Source organism: Pteronotus mesoamericanus, unplaced genomic scaffold, assembly GCF_021234165.1.
Source record: "Pteronotus mesoamericanus isolate MK-2021 breed Mesoamerican mustached bat unplaced genomic scaffold, CSHL_Meso_final scaffold_232, whole genome shotgun sequence".
In the NCBI taxonomy this organism is placed as follows: Eukaryota; Metazoa; Chordata; class Mammalia; order Chiroptera; family Mormoopidae; genus Pteronotus; species Pteronotus mesoamericanus.
The window spans coordinates 9004682-9020033 of record NW_026555311.1 but is presented as its reverse complement, the minus strand read 5'-3'; the positions used below and the strand labels follow the sequence as shown (position 1 = coordinate 9020033).

At 39.6% G+C, this 15352-nt stretch overlaps 1 protein-coding gene across 3 annotated transcripts in view; it reads right to left on the bottom strand.

Moving 5' to 3' along the window:
- Positions 1–14655, bottom strand: part of PPA2 (inorganic pyrophosphatase 2) — an 88967-nt gene extending 74312 nt beyond the window's left edge. For all 3 annotated transcript variants that reach the window (XM_054591663.1, XM_054591665.1, XM_054591664.1), the window contains exons 1-2: positions 14424–14655; positions 320–384 (exon numbers count right to left, since the gene is read on the bottom strand). In XM_054591663.1, coding sequence (XP_054447638.1) covers positions 320–384; positions 14424–14598 — 240 coding nt within the window. In that variant the 5' untranslated portion in view covers positions 14599–14655. The remainder of the gene's footprint in view (positions 1–319; positions 385–14423) is intronic.
- Between the last annotated feature and the right edge of the window lie 697 nt (positions 14656–15352).

The window sequence follows — 15352 nt, the reverse complement described above, 5'->3', positions numbered from 1 at the left end:
CACAAATGTTAACTCTCTTATTATTATTATTATTAAAAATAAGCCTGTTGTTAACCCCTTAAGTTCTTAACCTTTAATCTTTATTTCCAACCAGATTCTAAGCTTTATGGTCCACTAACATGCCTTTCTCCCAAGTCTTCCACACAGAATCCTATTCTCATACAAATTCTAATTCATAAAGGAAGTTTACAGTCCTGTTGTAGTAACTCCTTATCCTTCTTGACTTGTGACTGCATTTTCTTCTTTCAAGATGCTTCTGAAAAGCATTTTGTGTTAATACTAGCTGTATTTTCCTCCCCAAAAGAAGTTAAAATTATACCTCTATAGACTCCACCTTCAGAGGAATATCATGAAAGGGTGAAATATAGTGACCAGCTTCATTCTCTGAAAAGAAAATAAAACAAAAGCAATTAAAACAATGAACTTTCCCGTTCTTTAGAGCAACTATGCCTTTATCCACTTTAAACTTTAAAAAGTTTTTAAAAGTATTTTCAAAATTAACTTTAACTCCCAGTTTAAAATTTAATTCATCTTTTAAAACTTGTTCCAATATAATCACCCACACAGAAACACACACACAAAACAAACAACAAATAAACCATATTTAGGTTGCTGAAATCAATACTTATCCCTGTGACTTAAACATTCAAAGAAGAAAATGTCTAAAATAGACTAAACCCTCAAATACGAAAAATCTCATTTTGAAAAGTCTTTACTAAGTGAACTGGATTAAAATTAATGTCAATTTCCCTATGAGAAACTGAACAACAAAAATTCTCAATTTCTGCCTACAATCCATGTAAACAAAGGTCTAAAGATCCTACCCAAATAAACAAATAATTCATTTCCACTCAAAGTGATAATGATGCTAACTGTTGTTTAAGGAAAAAACCTTAATACCAGAAACTGTCTTCATTACATAATGAAATGTATATTTTAAATACTTTTAAAAGTATATATTATTTAAATGAAATACAATAACACAATAGGCATTTTTATTAAAATGTATTTGTTTCCAAAAGCTGGGTTTAATATAGCCACAGAAATTTTTCAGTTTATAATTTCCAGCCACCTCTTTGGCATAATTTTCAAATTTAGACTTTAAAAATATTTTAACACAATAGGAAAAGGACTGTCTGACACCCTAATATCCATGAGTACACTCAGTAACAAAATCTTGGTTTCTACATACTATTCTCCAATAAAAAAAAAAAACTAGGGCTTCCTGAAGAGGAGACTGATTCTAAGGCTGGGGCAAAGAAAACACCAGATGAGCCTGAAGCACAAGATGCTGCAGTACCGGAAATCAACCAAGTGTTCAAAACACAAAAGGTTGGACGTATACCAAAGATAAACCGAAGCCCACCTGAAAGAGCTCCCAAAGGCCAGAGCGGAACAATCTAAGCAACAAAATAAATAATGGAGTATTGGATGAGAAACCAAAGCATAAAAGAAATCTACATCAATCCACACTGATACAAACAAATTTATCTAAAGAAATGAGAAGAGACATAGCTTCCTTACAGAAAAACTCCTAACAATATACGCAGATGCTCCCCTCTCCAAAAAGTAAAGCTAACCCTGCTCCTCCCGCGTGGCCCCCGGTGTGACTGGATTCAGTGACTGGCTTCCAAAGAACAGAATATGGAAAGGGAAAAAACGTTACAGTGGAGAAACCTGACAAACAGTAACCTCAACCAAGTGACCAAGGTTACCACCGCCAGTGATGTCGTGTGGGCAGCATGTGCCTCCTGAGGTGCTGGATGAGAAGTGCATCTCACTTCTGTCGTAATCTTCCCACCAGTAACCCCAGTGTCACCATGAGAAATTCATCAGACAAATGCGAACTGAGGGACATTCTACAGCACACCTAACCAGTACTCTTCTATAAATCTCCAGGTCATTTAAAAAAAATAAAAAAAGAACAAGGAAAGACTGACAAATTATCAGACTGGAGGAGACTAAGGAACTATAAGGAGTAAATGCAATGTGGAATCCTGAATTTGATCCTGGAACAGAAAAATGCCACTAGTGCAAAAACTACTGACATCAAATAAACCTAGACGTCCGTTAATAGTATGTAGCAATGTTCTTAGTTTCGACAAATGTACAGTGGTAATGAAAGATGCTACATTAGGGGAAACTTATAAGGGATATACTGGAATTCTGTACTATCTTTGCAACTTTGACAAATCTTAAGTTATTCTAAAATAATGGTTGTTTAAACAAACAAACAAACAAACAATCAAGCCAAAGCTTCAGTTTAATAAAATCAGAAGCATATAACTTAATGGCCCCCACTCCACCAAAATTTTATTTCTTCTTCTCATGCTGTGTCATTTGCCTTAGCACCTACCACAAGACTACGTTCCTGAAGGAAGGAGGTTTTGCTATTTTGTCAGATCTCTGCTGGATCCCCAACATCCAGAAAAGTAGCCAGCCATTAGTAGGCATTCAACAAATACAGGGTAAGCAAAAGTAGACTTACAGTTGTTCATATGGAAAAATACAGGAATAAATAATCATACAAGAATAAACTGTGTTTCACAACTCACAACTTCTCTATTACTATTTTATTTCCCCCTCTAAACTGTTAATATGATGTTTCTTTTTACACTCTAGCAACAAGGTAACCTCCAAAGGACCTAAGCACAAAGCAGGAAAAAGATGAGAAGAGCACAAGTGTCAAACTCTATAAAACTCTTGCTATGATCTATAAAGCTCTTTATCACTTAAAAAGTATGCATCTAAAAAAAATGTCTTTTGCATACATCATCAAGTTTCAAATTCTCTGCCTGTTTTTTTTACCCCCAAGATTCTTTATTTGTGTATTTTTAGAGAGATGGGAAGGGAGGAAGAGGGGGAGAAAAATATCATTGTGTGGTTGGCTCTCACATGCTCCCTACTGGAGACCTGACCCACAACTCAAGAATATGCCCTAGACTGGGAATCAAACCAGAGACGCTTTGTTTCTCAGGCTGGCATTCAATCCACTGAGTCACACCAGTCAGGGCTCTCTGCCTGACTTTAAAGTCACCTATGAGCAACACAAAAACACAAGAAACAAAATTACCAGTTTGGTGCATGATAATTTACTTTTCTATAAATGAACAAGATACTTACGTGGGTCATCTTTACATACTTTCCGTTAAAATAAAATTGTGGGAACCGAAAATGGTACAGCTGCTTTGGAAAACTGTTTGGCAATTCCTAATCAAGTCAAACATACAACCCAGAAATCCTATTATTAAGTACTTAACCAAGAGAAAAGAAAACTGTTTTCATACAAAAACCTCTAAGTGAATCTTTACAGCGGCTTTATTTAATATCACCAAAAACTGAAAACATCCCAAATACCCAATGGTAAATAGAGAAACACACTCAGTTACACCCATAAATGGTGTTCTACTCAGTAGTATATTAGTCCCCAATAAAAAGGAATGAAATACTGATACACACAACAAAATGGATGAAGCTGAAATGCATTACGCCAAGAGAAGGAAGCTGGACTCAACTACATTTAGAGGACAGCCTGGAAAATGCAAAACTGTAGGGATGAAGAGCGGATCAGCGGTTGCAGGAGGTGAAGGCCAGAGGGTGGAACTGACTCTTCAGAGGGACCACAAGGAAAATTTTTGGAGTGATGGACTTTTTTCTGTACATTGACTGTGATGGTGTTTAAGTGAATATATTTCTATCAAAACTCAGATCTGTTCACAAAAATGAATGAATTTTACTGTGTATGATTTTAGAAATAAATATGGAAAAAAAAATAAAAGGGGGGCCAAGAAAATATATACATGAATGTATATGGGAAGAAGCTCTTGTTCCAAAGGACAATCATTAACCTGTGGTTTTCTTCTCTGCTTTAAGTCTCAAAGCTAAGGTAGAATTTTGAATAAAAATACAATCTTTCAGCACAGCGAGTGTGCTGCAATAATTTTTAAAACATGCAATACCTCACAATCAGTGACAGTCAGTATCCGTGACCAGTCAGGGTCACTGACCTCTTTTCTCCTAAATTAAGGTTGTCAAATAAAAACACTGACAACAGCCAAGAGAACAACAGCTGTCATGTGTGAATGAATCAAAATTATACTTATTTTGTAGGGGTCAGATGGGCAAAATAATCTATTTTTTGGTGCACTGCAGAATTTCAGTAATTAGTTTATGTGTGCTCTGAAAATAGGTGCTTTTGCAGATTACTTCAGTTGTTATATTTGGGACCTACACTCTGATGGAAATTAACACTAATCTCAGCTCTAAGAATTCAGGAAGCTGCACAAACCAGATAAATTTGTTATTAAAATTAAGACAGTACAGGAAACCTGATGGAAAGCTGAGCTACCTTTGTAATTAAGAGTAAATGATAGCACTAATACACAAATTTGGTGTTATATTTCCCTAAAACTCCAATGTCCCTGTTAACTGGGGACAAGCCCCAACAAATTTATTAAGGTGAAAGTTGGGTGCATGTTACTCAAGGCTGAGGAAAACACAGGACTAGGCTAAGCTGTGATCAGTAAAAGCTAAAGGTCTGTGAGAAGTACTCTTTAAACTGGGATCTAAATAGTATTCTATTTAAACACTAAGGTAATGACAGCATGTTTAAACTCTTTTCTAACTGCCATTTTGGGAGGTAAAAAGAGTCTAAATGAGTGAATGGTCTCACTCAGGTAACATATGTGGATCATCAAAGGGTATAAATAAATATGTAATAATAAAAAATATTTCTGGAAAAATAAAATTAAAATATGGCCTTAGATCTCAGGAGCAATGAATACAGAAACCAAGAGCCTGAGTTTTAGGTCTCGAGCTTGATAGAGTCAATCAATTTCTTGGAAACAATTTTTTTCTATGTTCTTCAATTAAGTAATGTATAACTTAGTCAAGTAAAAGGAAATGTGCAAGATGCTGGGATACGGTAGTGCTAAAACTGAGCTGTGCGTACAGCTAAGACAGGGCGTAGACACAACCAGATGAGCCCATCATCCAGCAAGCTTAAAGGAGCCCTCGCCCTGGTAGGTGGGGCTCAGTGGGCTGGAGTGTCATCCTGTAAACCAACAGGTCATGGGTTCAACTCCCGGTCAGAGCACATGCCAAGGTTGTGGGTTCATTCCCAGTCCAGGCATGTATGAGAACTGTCCCCAGTCCGGGTGCATAGGAGAGGCACCCAATGAATGTTCCCCTCTCACATCAATGTTTCTCTTCCTCTCTCTCTCCCTCCCTTCCCCTCTCTCTAAAATCAATAACCATGTCCTCAGATGAGGATTTAAAAAAAAAAAAAATCCTCTTGGCACAATTAGAGAGCTAATCACTGACCTAATGCACAAAAGAAGAATGAGAATCTTCCAGTAAACATTTTCCGGGGTCAGTGCTAGTAGTATGCTATTATGATCCATTTAAAGTATTAAGATTCTCTAAAGGTGGATTTAAAGATATGCACTATCTATCCTGATCCTCTATAAAATGAAGGGTAATCCATATTACACATGTGAGCCATAGACACAGAAATGGACTATGCAGCAATGCACGTCACTTTTTGAAGGTAACAGAACCAAAGCACACATTAGAGATGGACAGCCCTTCTCAGAGGCTGAGTAAATTAGTGATAAATCTTAGGTTAGACCTTCATTATCTAAAGCTCTGACTAGCTGTTTATTTACAGTTAAAAACAAGTTGTTGCCGATTTACTTTTCTAAATATCGATTTTGTTGTTTAAACAAAACAATGGATGTGCAATGTTAAAAAAAGAAAAAGCACCCTCCTCTCTCCAATACAGTTGTATCAGAGCAACCCACTTCATCTCTTTATTTAGGTCTAGTGACTATCTTCATCTCTCTAAATAATGTATTTAGAAATTATCTACTGATTTCAATTCTGAGAAATAGGTTTAGTTCACTTGACCCCAACTGTTCCTCCTAAATTCTCTTTTAGCTAATCTGTATATTTTACAGCTTTGTTCTTTGTTCCACTAAACATATACAATATTTATTGACTCTACTAATCAGTTTTCTACCCCTCCTCGTTCTTTTCATTCCTAGTTTTTGACTCCTGCACTTTTATACTTTTATTTCAAGGCTGATAACATGTTCTATAATCTAACCATTAAATGCTCTATGCTTTTCCTATTAGTACAAAGTTAATTCTTGAACAACACGGGTTTGAACTAAGCAGGTCCACTTATACGCAGGTTTTTCCCCAAGAAATACTGTAAATGTATTTTCCTTATGATTTTCTTAGTGGCCTTTTCTTTTCTCTAGCTTACTTTGATTATAAGGATACAACATTTAATACATGTAACATACAAATATATGTTAATCTACAGTTTATATGATCGGTAAGGCTATTAGTAAAGTTTTCAGGAAGTCGATAGTTATACGTGGATATTTGATTGTGTAGAAGGTTGCCCTCCACGTTGTTCAAGAGTTATATTTCAATATTTTCAATATTCAAGGGTTATTCTTCAATATTTTTCTAAGGATAAAAAACCTGAAGTGCTTGTTAAACAGATCTCTGGACCCTGATTTCATTCATACTAGTGAATCAGAAATTTAGAAAAATCTGGATGTCTCTATTTTTAGCACAGCCAAATAACTTACACTCAGGAAAGTTTGAGAAGCACTGTCAATGTGTTGATTGTCAGCCAAGAAGAATGGTAAAATTAAATTTCTTTTCTTGTTCAGCTTCTATTTTGACTTGTGCTTCTAATTATCTTTCTTCCATTGTGAGTCATAATCATATCTATAAATTGTTTTAATGCCTCACAGCCACCATTAAAATCATGGAATTCTCTCTTTGCCAGTATAGTTCCCTTTGGAAACCTGCCCTCCTGCTGCAGTCTGGACTGAATGCTTGCCTGGCATCCTAAGGCTTTGCTTCTCTCTCTCCAGCTAAGATCTACTGTTCCTGGGCCCCCTGCATTCACCTTCTTTGATTTGCTTACTTGTTTTATAGAGGTATATTCCTAATTTGTGTTCTGTAAGAAAGGCTGCATGTGAGGTCAGTGTCCGAAGTCTTCATTCAATCTTCACTCTACGTTAATGGTTGTCCACATAGAGAATTCTAGGAGGAATACTATTTTCTCTCAGAATTTTGTAGGCATGACCCCAGTCATCAAGCATTCAGTGTTGCTGATAAGTCAGATACTCATTTCTTTTCAGGTGACCTATTCTCCCTCTCTCCCTGCCCTCGACCCACAACTTTCAGGACCTTCTTATAGTCTCAGTTTTCTGATAGTTCCCAATTATGAGTCAGGGACTTAGAATACTTGGGTCCTTGAATTCTTAGATTTCTTTTATTATCCTTTTTTCCTTTCGATAATTTCTCCTGCATTTTGTTTGTTTCTGCCTTCTGGAACTCGTACCAGTCAAATGCTGGACTTCCCAGATTGAATCTCTGTGTCTCTTCTTTTTACCTCTTTTTTTCTGACATTTTGTTCAAACTTTGGGGCAGATTTCTTTATATTCTAATTGTTCTATATTAATTTTCTTGGGCTACCATAAAAAATTACTACAAACTTAGTGGCTTCAAACAGCAGAACGCCATGCGACCTGCTACAACTTCTATTAACTTCTTTGTCTCAATAACCATACTTTAATTTCCAAGAGTTCTTGTTCATTGCCTTTTCTTCAGAGCCTCCTCTTACTTTTCAATGGATGTAATAGCTTTTAAATCTCAGAGAACATCCATTTGACTTTTTCAAATTCGAGTTCTCTTCTTTCTGGTTTCTTTCTTCCCATTTAATTTATAAGGTCTCCATAAATTTGTTCATACTGTAAATTTTCACAGAACACAAATACTACACCACACACTGTCTTAGGTACCAAGTACACAAATTCCTGCTCTTATAGAACTTACGTTGATGGGGGACGGATACACAGAAGCAACGAACACGAATATATTTTTACTGTATCAGGTACTATAAGCACTGAAAAGGAAAACTAATCAGAGCAAGAAAAGAATGAATAATGGAAGGGGATACTATTTTATATTGAAAGGCCTCGAAAGATCTCTCTGAAGGGTTATAGTCAGCACAGGGCTGGAAGAAGTGAGGAAGTGGGTCACGCGGACACCTAGGGAGGATCGCTGCAGGCACCGTTACAAGCGCAGAGGTGCTGAGGTAAGAATACGCACAGCACGTTTGAGAACCAGCAAGGAGGCCACAATGACTGGAGCACATGATCAAAGGGAAGGGCAGTGAGTGATGAATGCACAGAGGAAGCCCGATATTAGGTCACACAGGAACTTCTATACTATGGTAAATATTTAAAACTTATTTTGAGTGAAACAGAAAGCCACGGGGGTTTTGAGCAGAGTCTGGACATGACCTGCTCAATGTAAATGTAAAATGTAAAATGACACATTTTAAAAGGATCGAGGTGACTTCTGTGAGGAAAGCAGATACAGGGAGAAAGGGTGGAAGCAGGAAGCCGCTGGCCAAGTGAAGGTGGCCAAGTGAAGGATGATGGTGACATGGATAAAGAGGCAGGGTCGAAGCAGAGGGATGTTAACTGTCTGCTGGATACGTTTAAAAGCAGATCTAAAGGAAGATACTAAGGAACTAGATGCGGGGTCAAAGTAAGAGGCAATAAGAACGTTTCCTAGGTTATTGCTTATAGATGTGAAAACAGTTTGACAGGACTGGGGGTGGTCAGGATTTCTGGATTGTGCACGTTAACCTTGAGATGCTTCGTAAACCTTTAAGTGGGAACACTGAGTGGAAAGCTGGATGTGTAAATTTTGTGTTCAAGAAAAGATTGGGGCTTAATGTTACATATCTGGGAAGCATAGATGGTACTTAAAACAATGGGACTGAATGGGACCACCTAGATAATAGCAAAAGCTCAGGCCTGTTTTATAATTGTAAATAAAGTTTTGTTGGACGACAGCCCTGTACCACCTCTGGTTGCTTTGCATTACAATAGCAGAGTTGAGTACTTGCCACAGAGACTGTATTGCAGGCTCACAGCCTATCTATTATTCGACTTTTCAGGGAAAAGGTTTGCCAATCCCTGCCCGAGGGAGCACAGATAGAGGGGTGTGCTAAGGACGGAGCCCTGGAGCCACTCAAAGGTTAAAGTTCCAAAGTACAGAAGGGTTCAGCAGGAAGCACTACTCAAGGAAGCCATCAAAATACAGTAACTAAGAATGTGCTGTCCCAGAAGCAAAAACAAGGATGAGAAAATAATTGACAGTGAAAAGTACTGTTCAGGTCACGTAAGAACTTAAAAGCGATCATTAAATTTGTCACACGGAGGTAACATGTGGTCTTGACAAGAGCAGTTTGGTAGAGCAGCAGCGATGAAAGCCTGACTGGAGGTGATCCTTGCCTACTTGGTTTATATTTAAGAGTAAGAGACTAGAAACATGATTGGGAAAACTGACATGTACACTAATGGGAGAGGCAGCTTTTGCAGGGCCAGCTTCCCATGGGCATGGACAGGTAGGCAGGGGCTGTGTCTGGTCGATCACCTCAGTGCCAGAATACGGAGTGCTCTGCTGGGCAGGAACATCATCAGGTCCAGGTTGTCCAAATGCCCCCAAGACACTTTCCTCACTTTCTATAAAGGAAGCAGCCTCTTCCCTCAGCCCCAGGCCAGCACGGTAAGCATCTGTGTGCTATTCCACATCACTCTCGCCTTCTCTCCTGTGACATCAATGTATCCATAACCTGAAGTTCTGCAAGTCAGTCCAGCTTCTTCCTACACTACAGCCCGTCCGCACATATGCCTCAGCTGGGCCTTCCTCCACACTGCTTCATGAATAACCAAACCTCCCATCTGTTTTTCATCTGACGGTTCCTTCTCATTTGTTGTTTTAGGGGTTTCTTTTTTATTACTATCCCTTTGATAGGGTATTTATTAGAAGGGAGATAAGATAAACAATTACAGTTACCCTGGCATCTGGTCTATGTATTCACTCTTGTCAAAACCCAGGTTGCATCCCTTGGCCTAACCTAATGAATTCTATCAGGCCAATCAACATACAACTCTACAACTCCACGATTGTAGTGTAAAGCAACCAGAGGTAGTTAAAGTATGGGTATGGCTGTGTTCCAACAAAACTTTATTTACAAATATAAACAGTGTCAAAACTCTCTCTTCAACTGGACTGAAATAAAGTTTTACTCTATCATTTTTAGCTTATCTATATATTTTCTTTCATTAAAGCAAGTTGATGAAAAGTTTAGTATTTGTATCAGCAAGTGAGAAAAATGAATAGAATGAGAAGCCTGTACCTGAATTTACTTATATATACCAATAGCCTCATGTATGCCAAGTACCAACACACTATAACATACTATTCTTGAAACCACTTATAGAGATTCTTACTGGAAGCTTTAGTAATAACAAAAAGCAAATAAATATAATTTTCTATATTCACACAGTAACAATTTTGTTCTACTGTGTCAACTTCGACTTCTGTGATAGGGACCAACTTTACAAAAAAAATAAGGTTATGGAAACTGATCTATTTAAGACAAACACATGTTTTGTAGGTTATTCATAGGAAAATTTATTAGGTACAAATGTATGGTACATTCAATGGTAGATTCCACTTACTACTCAAATGATGTATGTACCTAAAATAGAAAACCTATAGTAATTTCAACATAAGCGTATGCTTAATATAAATGATAAAACAAATTCACTGTTAAAGAACTGCATGATTCGTCTCCATGCTAAATAAATGCAATTATCCATAACATTGTTTCAGTAAGTGAACCAGCTGCCTACCTCACATAACAAAAATCCAAATTATGAAAAGCATAGTTTCTCCCCGTCCTTTGAGAAAAGTTCAAAATAGTAAATTTTCAACTTATTAATGGAAAATACAAACAAAAATATGCAGGCTATCAAAGGGGTATACTGGTGTGTAGTCTTTGGTCTTGTGTAAACATGTAGAACTGCATTGTGATCTCACAATTAATCCGAGACTGCAGGGCAGTACAAATCAAAAAATTCTGAAACCTATTAATTAATTAATTGGCATAGATTCAAAATATTTAATTTTATCTACACTCCACTGTTTTCACCTTTGACAGACTGTTACAATAAGAATATTGGTCTTATGTCTCAAAGTCAGATGGGGAAAGAAGTAACACATTAAATATTTACCACTGACAATCTTTACAGTCTCATTTAACTGCCACAGCAATTCTGTAAACTTATTAGTGCTATCCCCATTTTTCAGATAACCAAGATAGTCAAGCCAGACCTAAAATCTAAGTCTTTTGACTTTTAGTCTAGAACTGTGTTTCCACAACACACTTGCTTCTGGAAGTTTCAGAAATCATCTCATTCAGCACTTTCCAAATTAAATTCCATGAAACTCAAAGAGTCACTAAGACCTTAACAAATGTTCTGAGAAACAGGGACTCTGGGGTTCAAAGGTTTGGGACAATTTACATCAGAATTTCCCAGAACTTTAATAGACACATTATGACTCTCCAAGAAGGCAATAAAATGGGAAGTGTTCCGCTAATTTATTACACCATGAAGACCTTTTTAAAAGAAAACCTAATAATATCCCAGGGGATCCTTGGGCTCAACTAAGCAGAGTTTGGAAAATGATCATCTCCAGTCCAATCTCTTCTTTCCATAGTTTAATACAATGAGGTACAGGAAGGTTAAATGACTCAGTCAGGCCACACAGAAAGTTACTAACAGGGCCAGGGCTGGCACTAAGGCAGCCTGATGATCCCAGCATAGAGGATGCTCTTCCTCTATGGCATCTTGTCTCCTCACTTCAATCCTGTTTCTATAAAGTTCAATGCCAACTAAGAGGGGGAAAAAGTATTACATCAATCATTCTGATTCTTCTGAATGGCTGCAGAGACACCATCTACAGACAGTAAGCTCAAAAACAGTCTAATTCCCACTGCACTAGTATTTCAGATATATCTGGAAATGTGGAAAATGATTCCGCTTTAATACTGAACGCTTTTCAGCCAAGTACTGCTATGCTCATGTTTTTCTTTGAAGTTAGATAGAACTGCACCCTAGTACTGCATGCAGACACCGCCAGAATTAACAATATCCCATTTGTGACCATCTTTATAAAGAGCAACTTGTTTATTGCTGTGCCCTTAGCCCCTTACTCTAAAGGGGATCCCTTTCACTTTGTTCTACCCCTTCCTGACAGCACGGACAGTCCTGGGCCAAGGATGCCATCTGGCGTTTAGTTCAAGAATTGTATCACCCCACATGCCTTCCAATTAGTCTCTCACCACCTGGCCCCTCTCCAAAAGCACGCTCCCCTTTCTTCCAAATCTTGCCCATTTACCTCAGGAAAACTTTTTTTCTTCTTTTCTGCTGTTCATCCCAACTACGTGAAAAATAGTATTTGTGACATTCTACTTACAGAAAAATCATGAGTCTGAAATACACTTTGTAGCTAAAGGAAAAGCTACAGTGAGTAGCCAATATACAATACAGCCTGAGAAATGCCCTAATAGAGAGAGACCTGCCTCAATGGAGTTTGTTAGAATGTCTATTATTCATCCAGTGCCTTCTAAGAATATCAGCGCTGAAAAGGGCCTTGAAGATCACTGCTGGACTAAACTGCTTCATGTTACAACTAAAGAAACTGGCCCTGTGAGAAAGAAATGAAGCAACCACCGGCCCAACAGCACAGTGAGAGTTCACGGCAGAGCCAAGATTAAGGCCTGAGACTCCACTCCAAAGCCAGTGCTTGACACCTATGGCCATATGCTCCAGGCTCCTCAAGACTATTTTTCCTCAACTAATATTCAAACACTGTATGTAATATTATATTCTCCTTAACTAATTTATACTAATTATAATGTTATGAATGATGAGGGCAGGGCTCCTAATTAAATCTCCTCAATGCCACCCCTAAGAGCGCTAAGAATACTTCCTAAATACTCATTTGCTATTTTTTGTCTGTCATTAATTACTGTACCTATTGCAAAGCTAGAATACCTTCACCATCTCATGCATTAGAGATGCTTTAATCTGTTTAGAAAACCTAACTACCACTGTATAACACTGTTCTATGAAAAACTGTTCCCAGAATCATAACATTGTAACCTTTTGGAACATAATCCATTGAGAAATCTGGGACTTCTTGTTAGGAATTCCTGTCCACCTAATCAGTCTTGATCAAACAAGGATGAAAAAGAAAATGTATGTAGCATGAAGGGAAAAAAACAACCAATTTTGAAGACAATGGGAATTTTAGTGCCAGCTGCATTACAATCACAAGACTTTATTTAGGCAACCTTAATTTTGTCTGCCATAAAATAATCCTCAACCCTAAGTTCAGATAGGATATGTGCAAACATTTTATAAATTACAGATATCAATAATGATTACAGTTATTATAAATAATGGTAATTTATATTTTAAACCCTATGACTAACCACTTTACATACAGTGTGCCATGTAATTCTTAGAGCCCTAGTTTACGGATGAGAAAAACCAAGGCTTATCAAGTCAAGAAACTTGTCCGGGGTGGAATGCTAAGAGCTGAGGAATTCCGGATTAGAGTTTAGGTCTGAAAGTCCAGAGCTGGTAACACTAATAGGTGGGGGATAATGAAAGACCGACTTTACAGGAAAGGAAACAAAAAACAAAAAGCTACTCCCCACCCCCAATAGCTGGGGCTCTGAAGTCAATGAAGCATGAAAGCAACTCAACCGACCTCGCTATTTTCAGGTTATAGCTAATCTCCAGTGAAGTATCTGGGTGCAAAGAAAAACAAGAAAAAACGGAGCCCTGAGTCCTGTCTCGTCTTAGTCGGCCAGTTCAGTGCCCTGATAGTCCCTCGCTCTCTAGGGCTGGCCCTGTTCAATTTGGGAAGGGGAGAGGGGCTACCCTGGAGCCAAATAGGCTCGTGATCGTGGATTTCATTCAAGGTGTCAACTTCTGAGTGTGAATTCATTACTCTGGAAGAAGATCATCAGAGTTCCCCCGGCAAAGCACTACAGGACCAGACATCTCCAAAGTTCTGCCAGCCTCTCCAATAGCCGGCAGCCTCCAGGAGGTGGAGCTTTGTTACGCGCACCCAGAGGGCGGGCTCTGCGCCAGGCCGTTTATTACTCAGTATAGTGAACTCAATACGGCTGCCGGGGGTGGGCTAATCCCTGCGGGGCCGCCGCGGGGCTGCCGCGGGGCTTCGGGAAGGACGGTTGGCCGCGCCCCGGGCAACGGGGTGCCACTTGCAGTCCTGCGTCTCTGCGCTCCGCCTTTGGGGACTTAAACCGCCGCTCACTTCACAGGCGGCTCTGATGGCTCGGCGCGCCCTCCCCCTCCTCCCCCTTTGCAGGCAGGTGGTCTGCGCCGTGAGGCCTCAGCGGAGAGACCAAAGGAAGGAGGGAGGGAGGCCGCGCGGACGGTACACGTTACACCCGGGCCTCTTCCACCGCGCCGCGAGTCTGGCTCCTGCGAGCTACTTACTGAAGAAGAGGCGATAACCGGGCGAGGGGGGCTGGCCGCGCTCCTCCGTGCGGTACAGGGCCATGGTGCGGCGGGAACCGGGCCTTGCGCTCGCTACCCTCGGCAGGAGGGCAATGACGAGGGGGCCCGCGCGACAACCCCAGCCGATGCGCAGCAGAGGCGAGAGAGCTCGCATGGCGTCGCGGGCGGTACGGCTCCTCGCGGGGTGGTGCCCAGGCCGAACCTAGCCCGGCTGCGCGCCGGCGCCCCCTACCGCCCGGAGTCGTCACTCCCGACCCGGGTGTGAGTTCTAGATCTCCAGGACCACGCTGGCTCTGGAGACTCTGATCCGAGAAATCAGAGCGCTCATCGAATTGCCAGTAATGCACACTGCACCCCCAGAGAGCCCGGGATTCAAAGATGAGCAAGACAATGTCCACCCCCCCCCCCGAGGAGCTCACTGCTATTTATTAAAGCATAAATGCATTCATTTTTGCACTCAACCAGTCAATATTTACTATCATAATATTTTTATTATAATGATATAATATCGAGGGACGACTCTGTGCCAGGCGCTATTCTAGATCCTGCTCAACGTGGGCGACAAGTATACACGCACACAAAAACATTATCATAAGATGTGATTAGGCGTCCTTTTGAAGACAACCTTGATACTGACCTGTAGAGCAAAAACAATTACTTCCCATCCCCTCCATGAAATTCTTATTTAACCCAAGTAAAGGTGATTTATTCTTCCTTTTTCTTACATTTTCACTTCTCTATTGGCACTTGGTACTGTACCTATATGTTTGTGAACCCATCATATTTCCTGTTTCACCCTGGACTGTCAACGTGCCAAGCATTTAGGACTCAAAATTTAGTACCCTTTCAGGATCTGGCTCCATGCCTTGCATCTGATAATGGTATCATTGTTGGGTTAAATTGCTCCT